This window comes from Procambarus clarkii, chromosome 16 (genome assembly GCF_040958095.1).
Source record: "Procambarus clarkii isolate CNS0578487 chromosome 16, FALCON_Pclarkii_2.0, whole genome shotgun sequence".
Lineage (NCBI taxonomy): Eukaryota > Metazoa > Arthropoda > Malacostraca > Decapoda > Cambaridae > Procambarus > Procambarus clarkii.
In genome coordinates this window covers 19,246,617-19,259,340 of record NC_091165.1, presented here as the reverse complement: position 1 = coordinate 19,259,340, position 12,724 = coordinate 19,246,617, and the positions used below count along the sequence as shown (strand labels likewise).

General features: G+C 46.6%; 1 protein-coding gene across 1 annotated transcript in view; it reads right to left on the bottom strand.

The window, feature by feature from the left end:
* The window catches only part of LOC123759920 (uncharacterized), a 14,161-nt gene extending 1,735 nt beyond the window's left edge, over positions 1–12,426 (bottom strand). Inside the window, exon 1 of the mRNA XM_069325537.1 lies at positions 12,298–12,426. Coding sequence (XP_069181638.1) covers positions 12,298–12,426 — 129 coding nt within the window. The remainder of the gene's footprint in view (positions 1–12,297) is intronic.
* Positions 12,427–12,724: the final 298 nt, after the last annotated feature.

The window sequence follows — 12,724 nt, the reverse complement described above, 5'->3', positions numbered from 1 at the left end:
CTGGGATGTAATCCATTTGGCTAGGATTTGATCCCTCCGTCTCCCCTCGTCCAGAATCCATAATCATCGGGGAAAATCGACGATGCTCCCAATCCCTCTTTTTTTCCCCTGCTGCCAGTCCGTCATCCTCTATACATATTTCAAACCCTATTTTCCCTCTTATTCCCCTCTGAGGTATTGCTTCTTGCATATTGTATCACATCCTGATGTTCGTTACTCGTCCACAGGAGCCGGGGAAGCCATCACAACTACTTGTAAAATGTTATTTTTTTCCCCTTTCACCTTGCTTTCTCGATCTGATTTTGCATCTCTGTGGTGGAGCAAGGGAAGGAAATGGGGTCAAAATACTAGTTTATTTTGGGATTTCTTCGTGTGGGATTTTTATTTAAATCGTTTAATCTTCATTGCTGACTATTCAGTCCTGATGGGGGGTTATTCAAGCTTTACTCCTACCCGCTCAAGCTTAAAGCTTTACCCGTAAATGTTAAGACTTTCAAAAATGGATGTTGTATGTTGTGCATATTTATTTCTCGAAATTTGTGTAAGAGAATGATGGTGGTTGAATGAAATGGTAATGATAATGAAGGAATGCTTTGGCCACAGCATGATAAAGTGATTTGATGAAATATCTGTGCCCAAATTGGTCACTGAGTGCTGTCGGGAATTGGGTTAAAGGTCAGACGACTTATAATTTCTCTGAACAGTCAGTGTGGCCTAGCTGGTAAAGTACTGGACACGCCAAGGTGCACTGAGCCCGGACTCTCTGGGTTCGAATCCTTCCGGGGTGAGGAGTTTTCTGTTGCATATTGGCTTGGGGACCATTCAAGCTTGTTCACTCACACACACACACACACACACACACACACACACACACACACACACACACACACACACACACACACACACACACACAACACACACGCAAGCTCTCACGACATGACAGCACCAAGCTGTGAAAATGCTGCCTCGAGTACACTTCCGATAATGTTTGCCTGTTTGGGTGTGTTTGGGGAGGGGAGAGAGAGCTTCTTTGACGTCAAATCAGCTCCGTAAATGGATTGGCCGAGCATAATGGAAGGCGGCATTTTGCTAATAGACTCCTCGCCCGAGGCCGTGTTGTGATGTGCTTTGATGCCAGGGTACAGTGACCTACTTCTACACTACCCACTACCTGTACCAGCACTCCTGTGTACCAGCACTCTTGTGTACCAGCACTCTTGTGTACCAGCACTCTTGTGTACCAGCACTCTTGTGTACCAGCACTCTTGTGTACCAGCACTCTTGTGTACCAGCACTCTTGTGTACCAGCACTCCTGTGTACCAGCACTCTTGTGTACCAGCACTCTTGTGTACCAGCACTCTTGTGTACCAGCACTCTTGTGTACCAGCACTCCTGTGTACCAGCACTCTTGTGTACCAGCACTCTTGTGTACCAGCACTCTTGTGTACCAGCACTCTTGTGTACCAGCACTCTTGTGTACCAGCACTCTAACTGTGTACCAAAGTTATGGAAATAGGATCGGGTGACAGGAGACCAAAGGGACAGTACACAATGAAGGGGAACAACCTACCTGTGACGACTCGAGAAAGAGACCTGGGATTGGACGTAACACCTAATCTATCTCCTGAGGCACATATAAATAGGATATCCACAGCAGCGTACTCCACTCTGGCAAAAGTTAGAACATCATTCAGAAACCTAAGTAAGGAAGCATTTCGGGCGCTTTACACTGCCTACGTGAGGCCAGTCTTAGGGTATGCCGCCTCATCGTGGAGTCCCCATCTGAAGAAACACATAAGAAAACTGGAAAAGGTTTAGACTTTTGCAACGAGACTCGTCCCGGCGTTACGAGGGATGGGGTATGAACAGCGCCTGAAGGAACTGAGCCTTACGACACTTGAAAAAAGAAGGGAGAGGGAGGATATGATAGGAACGTATAAAATACTTAGAGGGATTGACAGAGTGGAAATAGACGAAATGTTCACACGTAATAGTAACAGAACGAGGGAACATGGGTAGAAGCTGGAAACTCAGATGAGTCACAGAGATATTAGGAAGTTTTCTTTTAGCGTGAGAGTAGTGGAAACATGGAATGCATTTAAGGAGCAGGTTGTGGAAGCTATTATTAATTCTATTAATAATTTTAAAACTAGGTATGATAGGGAAATAGAACCGTAGTCATTGATCCTGCAGGCACAAATAGGTGAGTACAAACACACACACACACCACAGTGTTTGTGAGCGAACAGTGAGCGACCACAGTGTACAGGTGTTTGAGTACCTGATTGAAGAAGGGTTATTGAACTCGAGGAGGGATACCGAAACCAAAAGGTTAGCATACCGAAAGGGAAACTATGAGGAGATAAGAAAATTCCTAACAGATATAGCATGGGAAACAGAGCTCAGGGGAAAGACGGCCCAAGATATGATGGACTACATCACGCAAAAGTGCAAGGACGCAGCAAACAAGTTTGTCCCAGTCCAAAAGGAAACAGTGAAATGAAAATGAGAAACCCATGGTTTAATCAGAGATGTAGGCTAGCTAAGCAGCAAAGTAAAAGGGCATGGAGAAACTATAGGAATAACAGGACACTGGAGAGCAGAGAAAGATACCAGAATGCCAGGAATGAATATGTCAGGATGAGAAGAGAGGCAGAAAGACAATACGAAAATGACATCGCAAGCAAGGCAAAGACTCAGCCTAAATGGCTGCATAGCCACATCAGGAGAAAAACAACAGTAAAGGAACAGGTTATGAAATTAAGGATAGAGGAAGAAGGATTCACTACAAACGACAAGGAAGTGTGTGAGGAACTGAATAAAAACTTCCAGGAGGTCTTCACCTTAGAGCAAGGAGAAATTCCAGAGATAAGAGAGGGAATAGCTAACCAGGATTCACTGGAAGAGTTTGAGATTACCAGCGGGGCAGTAAGGAAGTGTTTACTAGAGTTGGATGTGATAAAGGCTCTAGGGCCAGATGGAATCTCCCCTTGGATACTAAAGGAAGGAGCAGAAGAACTGTGCCTACCAATCTCCATAGTGTATAACAAATCATTGGCAACAGGGGAACTGTCAGAAATTTGGAAAGCAGCTAATGTAGTCCCGATATACAAGAAAGGGGATAGACAGGAGGCACTGAACTACAGGCCAGTGTCCCTAACCTGCATACCATGCAAGCTGATGGAGAAGATTGTGCGAAGAAAGCTAGTGGATCATCTGGAGCGAAAGAACTTTGTAACACAGCATCAACATGAGTTCAGGGATGGCAGGTCCTGCCTCACAGTGTTACTTGAATTCTACGACCAGGCAACAAAAATAAGGCAAGAAAGAGAAGGGTGGGCAGACTGCATATTTTTGGATTGTCAGAAAGCCTTTGATACAGTGCCACACAAGAGGCTAGTGAAAAAGCTGGAGATGCAGGCTGGAGTGAAAGGGAAGGTACTCCATTGGATAAAAGAGTACCTAAGCAACAGGAGACAACGAATCAGTGTGAGGGGTGAGGTCTCAGATTTGCGAGACATTACAAGTGGAGTCCCGCAGGGGTCAGTCCTTGGACCTATGCTGTTTCTGATATATGTAAATAATCTCCCAGAGGGTATAGAATCGTTTTTCTCAAAGTTTGCCGATGATGCAAAAATTATGAGGACTGAAACTGAGGATGATAGTAGGAGGCTACAAGATGACCTAGACAGAGTGAATGGTCCAACAAATGGCTGTTGAAGTTCAACCCGAGTAAATGCAAAGTAATGAAACTAGGCAGTGGAAACAGGAGGCCAGACACAGGAAACAGAATAGGAGATGAAGTACTTAATGAAACGGACAGAGAGAGAGATCTAGGAGTTGATATCACACCAAACCTGTCTCCTGAAGCCCACATAAAAAGAAAAACGTCTGTGGCATATGCGAGGCTGGCTAACATCAGAACAGCGTTCAGGAACCTGTGTAAGGAATCATTCAGAATCTTGTACACCACATATGTAAGACCAATCCTTGAGTATGCGGCCCCAGCATGGAGCCCGTACCTTGTCAAGAACAAGACGAAGCTGGAAAAAGTCCAAAGGTATGCCACTAGACTAGTCCCAGAACTCAGAGGCATGAGTTACGAGGAAAGGCTGCGGGAAATGCACCTTTCGACACTGGAAGACAGAAGAGTAAGGGGAGACATGATCACAACCTACAAAATCCTCAGAGGAATCGACCGGGTAAACAAGGATAAACTATTCAACACTGGCGGGACGCGAACAAGGGGGACACAGGTGGAAACTGAGTACCCACATGAGCCACAGGGACGAAAGAAGGAACTTTTTCAGTGTCAGAGTAGTTAACGGATGGAATGCACTAGGCAGTGATGTGGTGGAGGCTGACTCCATACACAGTTTCAAATGTAGATATGATAGAGCCCAGTAGGCTCAGGAATCTGTACACCAGTTGATTGACAGTTGAGAGGCGGGACCAAAGCGCCAAAGCTCAACCCCCGCAAGCAAAACTAAGTGAGTGCAAATAGGTCAGTACACACATTCTTCACATGCGTGGAGGCAGAAGTTTGCTATGACATGCAAACTGCAGACTGCAAAAATATGCAGTCCCAGAGCTGCAAGGGATGAGGTACGAAGAGAGACTGAAGGAACTAAACCTGACACCCTTGTAAAGGAGGAGGGACAGGGGGGGGGACATGATACAGACGAATACCAGGGTGGAAACAGAAGAAATGTTTACAGTTAATATCAATAGAACGGATGGAAGCTTGAGACTCAAATGTGTCATAGAGATGTTAGAAAGTTTTTCTTAAGCATAAGGGAAGTGAGTAAATGGAATGACCTAAAGGAGCAGGTTGTAGAGGCTAGCTCCATTCTTAAGTTTAAAAACAGGTATATTAGGTAGACAGGTCAGGAATCATTGCATCAAACAACTAACGGCTAGAAAAGCGGGGTCCAAGAGCTAGAGCTCGATGATATCAGCAGGATGACATCAGCAGCATGGTCTACATTCACAAAAGTCAAAACATCATTCAGGAACCTGACATATTAGTGCACACCGCCTGCGTGTGTCAATATTTCCAGAGTATGCCGCACCAACCAGGACCCCACCATCTTGAGGTTATCTTGAGGTTATCTTGAGATGATTTCGGGACCCGCGGCCCGGTCCTCGACCAGGCCTCCACCCCCAGGAAGCAGCCCGTGACAGCTGACTAACTCCCAGGTACCTATTTACTGCTAGGTAACAGGGGCATTCAGGGTGAAAGAAACTTTGCCCATTTGTTTCTGCCTCGTGCGGGAATCGAACCCGCGCCACAGAATTACGAGTCCTGCGCGCTATCCACCAGGCTACGAGGCCCCTCCCAGGGCCCCTCCCTCCGAGGACCATCCTGAAAAGTTCACAAGGAATAGTTACAGAGGTCGGCCACGTGGCCCCTTCCAGAACTACGAGTGATGGGAAGTGAAATCGCTGGTCCTAACTTCTCAAGAAGAGAGGAGAACACTTAAGGCAATGAATAGAATAGAGAAAGGGAAATAGTTCTTAATACTAATAGAAAAAGAGTACATGGGGTGGAAGCGCGAGAACCAGATCCCAACACCAAAATAATCAACAGATGGAGAAAGTAACTCAAATAGGTCAAAGAGACGTCAATAAGAATTTCTTCAGAATACAGAAAGTAATCGATTGACTGGCTTAAACCCAGTCCACAAGAGTTTTAAAGGAGTTTTAAGAAGAGGTTATCAGTAACTCAGTACAGCATTGTAAATATGATGATTGCACGTAAGCTACAGAAAGTAGTCATTGCACTGAACGACTAACGCTTTGATTGGCGGGTCTCAGGAGACGACGCTCGACCCAAGACCCACATTTGGCGAGGCCAGACCCAAGACTTGCAAGATCGCACCAAAATGTTGTGTGAATACGATCCTGAGCCAGACTCCAGGCAATAAAGCCCAGACATTTTCGCTGGCCGTTCCCGAGACCAAACGACGCTACAAACACACAAACAAACACAAACAAGCAAACACCCGGCACGTTTCCCCAGATTACAAACAAACTTGAACGCGTCGGCGAAAGGAAGAAAGCATAATAAAGAAAATAACTCCGCTCTCTGAAATGTCTTGAGTCATTTGCCTGAGAGAGAGGGAGAGAGAGAGAGAGAGAGAGAGAGAGAGAGAGAGAGAGAGAGAGAGAGAGAGAGAGAGAGAGAGAGAGAGAGAGAGAGACAGACAGACAGACAGATAGACAGACAGACAGACAGACAGAGAGAAAGCCAATGGGGTTAACAGCACGTCAGTACAGGTAGCGAAACCAGACTGTCAGAGAAAATACAAAGATTAAATACACATACATACACAATTTGAGGAACTAGAGAATAGGGAGAACTAGTGAAAACACAAACTCCATACTTGAGGAATCTAACAGCAGATAGGAAGAGGATTGTGATCTTGAAAACTAACAATCCTCCCACCAAACAGTAGAGGCCCAGACAGGAATGTATTGACAACAAGACATGTATAGATAGACTGGAGAGGGTAGCAACAACAGCTCACAGAATGAGCAAGAAATTGTTGGTCACGGGGGACCTCAATCACGGATAGATTGATTGGGAATCTGGACATCTCCCATTGGTGGGGAATGCAAACAAGATTCCCAAACGTCATTGGGAATTCAAACAAGATTATAAGAGTTTTGTGAATTATAAGAGGAAACTCAATGTAAGATAATTGATTTCACAATATGATACTTAACCCATGTCATTAATAGGAGTGTAACTAGCAACTCATACCAAGACTAGGAGCGTAACTAGCAACTCATACCAAGACTAGGAGCGTAACTAGCAACCCATACCAAGACTAGGAGTGTAACTAGCAACCCATACCAAGACTAGGAGCGTAACTAGCAACCCATACCAAGACTAGGAGTGTAACTAGCAGCCCATACCAAGACTAGGAGTGTAACTAGCAACCCATACCAAGACTAGGAGTGTAACTATAGCAACCCATACCAAGACTAGGAGTGTAACTAGCAGCCCATACCAAGACTAAGAGTGTAACTAGCAGCCCATACCAAGACTAGAAGTGTAACTAGCAGCCCATACCAAGACTAGGAGTGTAACTAGCAGCCCATACCAAGACTAGGAGTGTAACTAGCAGCCCATACCAAGACTAGGAGTGTAACTAGCAACCCATACCAAGACTAGAAGTGTAACTAGCAACCCATACCAAGACTAGGACTTCAACTAGCAACCCATATCAAGACTAGGAGTGTAACTATAGCAACCCATACCAAGACTAGGAGTGTAACTAGCAGCCCATACCAAAACTAGAAGTGTAACTATAGCAACCCATACCAAGACTAGAAGTGTAACTAGCAGCCCATACCAAGACTAGAAGTGTAACTAGCAGCCCATACCAAGACTAGGACTTCAACTAGCAACCCATACCAAGACTAGTAGTGTAACTATAGCAACCCATACCAAGACTAGAAGTGTAACTAGCAGCCCATACCAAGACTAGAAGTGTAACTAGCAGCCCATACCAAGACTAGGACTTCAACTAGCAACCCATACCAAGACTAGGAGTGTAACTAGCAACCCATACCAAGACTAGGAGTGTAACTAGCAACCCATACCAAGACTAGAAGTGTAACTAGCAACTCATACCAAGACTAGGAGTGTAACTAGCAGCCCATACCAAGACTAGAAGTGTAACTAGCAGCCCATACCAAGACTAGGACTTCAACTAGCAACCCATACCAAGACTAGGAGTGTAACTAGCAACCCATACCAAGACTAGGAGTGTAACTAGCAACCCATACCAAGACTAGGAGTGTAACTAGCAACCCATACCAAGACTAGGAGCGTAACTAGCACCTCATACCAAGACTAGGAGTGTAACTAGCAACCCATACCAAGACTAGGAGTGTAACTAGCAACCCATACCAAGACTAGGAGTGTAACTAGCAACCCATACCAAGACTAGGAGCGTAACTAGCAACCCATACCAAGACTAGGAGTGTAACTAGCAACCCTCCCCAAGACTAGGAGCGGAACTAGCCTCATCCGTCTACACTAGGGGGCCGAACTAGCTGCACGAACCCTCCCAACACAAGAGAGGTTAATAAGCCACACAATCCGGATTCCTGATTTTACTCGAGGAGCGGATATGCGGGCCCGCGGTCGCCACCTTTGCCCCTCGCTAACTTATGTAAATCCCTCTCGCCTGCCCCCTTTGAGTGCAGTAATCCCCGGTGGTAAGGAAGGGTTACGCGAGAGGAGATTAATGCCTGGGGGGAAGGGGTAGGAAGAGAAGGGAAGAAGAGGAGGAAGAAAGGGGGATTAATGAGGATGATAACGAAGAGATAAGCGATGATGATTAGAGTAGGAGCCTGCGAAGGAAAGGGAACGGAAAGGGAACTGAAGCGAAGGTTTTACACGCAAGCTCTCTCTCTCTCTCTCTCTCTCTCTCTCTCTCTCTCTCTCTCTCTCTCAAGTGGGTACAGGAGTCGATGACTTCTGAGTCCTGAGTCTGAGTTCGCAGCCTTACTCGGCAGGATTTCCTTGAAACACGAACCGCCAATCCCAGGTCCTCAAAGGCTGACAAAATTCTTTATAATGTTTCTAGGGTTCATTTGGGCACTCAATTTATACCTGTGTCCCCTAGTGCGTGTGCCCCTGGTTCCTCTGAGAACCTTATATGTGGTGATCATGTCCCTCCTATCTGTTTTTTCTCCTTTTTTGTGTGCGTGTGTGTGCGTGTGTGTGTGTGTGTGTGTGTGTGTGTGTGTGTGTGTGTGTGTGTGTGTGTGTGTGTGTGCGCATGCGTGCGTGTATGTGTGTGCGCGTGTATGTGTGTGCGTGTGTGTGTGTGCACGCGTGTGTGTGTGTGCACGTGGTTGTGTGTGCACGCGTGTGTGTGTGCACGTGTATTTACTCACCTATTTGTACTCACCTAGTTGTGCTTGCGGGGGTTGAGCTTTGTCTCTTTGGTCCCGCCTCTCAACTGTCAATCAACTGGTGTACAGATTCCTGAGCCTATTGGGCTCTATCATATCTACATTTGAAGCTGTGTATGGAGTCAGTCTCCACCACATCACTGCCTAATGCATTCCATTTGTCTACTAATCTGACACTGAAAAAAAATCTTTCTAACGTCTCTATGGCTCATTTGGGCACTCAATTTCCACCTCTGCTCCCTTGTGCGTGTGCCCCTTGTGTTAAATAACCTGTCTTTATCTACCCAATCAATTCCTCTGAGAATCTTGTATGTGGTGATCATGTCCCCCTCTAACTCTTCTGTCTGTCTGTGTGTGTACAAGTGTGTGTGTGTGTGTGCGTGTACGCGCGCGCGTGTGTAGGTGTATGTGAGGGCATGTAATTACCTAAGTATAATTACCAAAGTTTAGCTACTCTAGTCTGTCAAGCTTGTCACGTGTTACCAGATGGGGATCCTCGTGGGAGCCCGGGCCCCCCCGTGGGAGTCTGGGCCCCCGTGGGAGCCCGGGCCCCCGTGGGAGCCCGGGCCACCGTGGGAGCCCGGGCCACCGTGGGAGCCTGGGCCCCCCGTGGGAGTCCGGGCCCCCGTGGGAGCCCGGGCCCCCGTGGGAGCCCGGGCTCCCGTGGGATCCCAGCTGGGCCCCCGTGGGAGCCCGAGGGCCCCTAGCTGCATATCTCTCCACATTCACATCACCAACAGACACAAGGAGCATGGGGCCCAGTTCCTGCTCCCCGCCCCACACCATTCCTGGTCACTATCCGTGACTAACTCCCCCAGGACCAGGTCCAGAGCACCCCAGTGGGGAGATGACAGTGAGGGGGAGACAGTGTGGGGGAGACAGTGAGGGGGGAGACAGTGAATGAGAGACAGTGAATGAGAGACAGTGAATGAGAGACAGTGAATGAAGTAGTGAGTAAGACAGTGAATACATTAGCCCAACAAGGGAATAAGCCACCAAGAAAATGCCTGACAGGGAGTGAATACAATGAATGTGAATAACAAGAATCAGAGTGAAGGAAAAGAACTGATAGAGTTTAGAACTGATGAGGGGAAAACAGTGATTAATTCACTCTTATCATAGAGGAGCAGGCGCGGGGCAGAGAGAGAGGGAGAGAGAAAGAGAGACAGAGACAGACAGACAGAGAGAGAGGGATTGAAATGATTGATTAGCAGCACGGGTTGCTCAACAGGTTATCCTTCCCGACGACCAGATGGATAGATAGAAAGGTTCCAAATGCGTACATTCATCAACTCATTGATAAAACATTTCTCTCTAACTATATTCATTCATCCCCACCCATTCGTCTATCATTCATCCATCTATCCACCATTCACCCAAACAAATACACACTCTCTCACGCAGACAATCACTCAATTTTTCATACACTCACTAATTCATGCACTCAATTATGTCGCGCTCACTCACTCACTCACTCACTCACTCACTCACTCACTCACTCACTCACTCTCTCTGTTAACAGTTAATATTAATTAATTCCGTTAATTAATAATGTTAACATTTTTTTCCTATGCAATTAATCTGAGTGATATGTAGCTTCAGATGTCTGAAGTTACAACCAGAACAACAGTCAGAACACCTGCCAACAACCAGAACAACAATCAGAACACCTGCCAACAATCAGAACACCTGCCAACAATAAGAACAACAATCAGAACACCTGCCAACAATAAGAACAACAATCAGAACACCTGCCAACAATAAGAACAACAATCAGAACACCTGCCAACAATCAGAACACCTGCCAACAATAAGAACAACAATCAGAACACCTGCCAACGACCAGAACAACAATCAGAACACCTGCCAACAACCAAAACAACAATCAGAACACCTGCCAACAACCAAAACAACAATCAGAACACCTCCCAACAACCAAAACAACAATCAGAACACCTGCCAACGACCAGAACAACAATCAGAACACCTGCCAACGACCACAACAACAATCAGAACACCTGCCAACGACCACAACAACAATCAGAACACCTGCCAACAACCAGAACAACAATCAGAACACCTGCCAACGACCACAACAACAATCAGAACACCTGCCAACAACCAGAACAACAATCAGAACACCTGCCAACAATCAGAACACCTGGTGACTTCCGACATTGCATGTTCTCCACGCGGCAGACAATTAATTAGTTAATGCACGAACCAGACACATTAAGTCAATTACAGTCTAATGACCATGGTGGCTTGGGGAGCGGGAGGGGGGGGGATGGCCCTGACAGGGTGGGGGGTATGGCGCTGACAGGGTGGGGGGTATGGCCCTGACAGGGTGGGGGGTATGGCCCTGACAGGGTGGGGGGTATGGCCCTGACAGGGTGGGGGGGATATTGTCAAGGTAGAAGGGTAGGGATGTTCCTGGTAGGGGCAGTATTAATGGCACCTTAATTATGGGGTGAGGGAGGGGCCAGGGGCTGTGTGTCATACACATCAGATCTCTATAATCCCATGGTGGTCACTCGACATGCAGTCTGTCAACCTTTTAATCATCCGCGGGGTAATCACTGCGTACAGGCCTTGATTATTTTGGTACAGAAAGCCAGGAAGCGCCCCGTTGATGACTCCGTCCGGTGATGAGAGTTCTCCTGCGGACAGAGGCGGGTTCCACGACCTCTCTCTGTCAAGATATATGATCCTTTTGTATTACCATTGACACTATTTTGGTCATGCAACTTCGTATGATCAAATTGGGTTATTAGAGTCTCATATTTACTCCCACCCAATCTCATTATATATATATATATATATATATATATATATATATATATATATATATATATATATATATATATATATATATATATATATATATTATGCAGGAAGAGCCACACGTGTATGGATCGTACAATTAGGTCAGCAGACTTCTAGACGTTACGGCTAGTAAGCTTGGACTCGACTACAGGTACCTCTGTGTGTGTCTGCTGCTGCTGCTGCTGACGAAGCAGATCTCACCACACACGTAACCTCCTCCCAGCAGGAACAGCCACAGACCTCGCCTCACTTTGTAAATAAATGCGAAAAATTCTAAGAATTCAGATATCAATTCTTCCTTTACAAATGTTCAGTTATATTCCTAAAGAATGATGTACTACCAGAAATCACAGACAAATATCCATAGTTGGCTTACAGTAGGCGGGGCATGCCATGATTGGACAACTGTGACTTACCACATATGTCAATTGCTCTCTGCAAACAAACTGTTGTGGGCCGCTTCTTGACCCACTTGTCGTGTAGAAGAATATTGACACGTGCATTAAACTGTGTCACAAGCTTCATAAGATTGTTACTTGCTTAGCTAAATGAAATTCAGGGTTCAGTTCCCTGAGCTTATTAAATGCCTCTATAAACTTGTCCACTACCGCCCACGGGATGGGTATAGGGTCCATTACCGCCCACGGGATGGGTATAGGGCCCATTACCGCCCACGGGATGGGTATAGGGTCCATTACCGCCCACGGGATGGGTATAGGGTCCATTACCGCCCACGGGATGGGCATAGGGCCCATTACCGCCCACGGGATGGGTATAGGGCCCATTACCGCCCACGGGATGGGTATAGGGCCCATTACCGCCAACGGGATGGGTATAGGGCCCATTACCACCCACGGGATGGGTATAGGGCCCATTACCGCCCACGGGATGGGTATAGGGCCCATTACCACCCACGGAATGGGTATAGGGACCATTACCGCCCACGGGATGGGTATAGGGGCC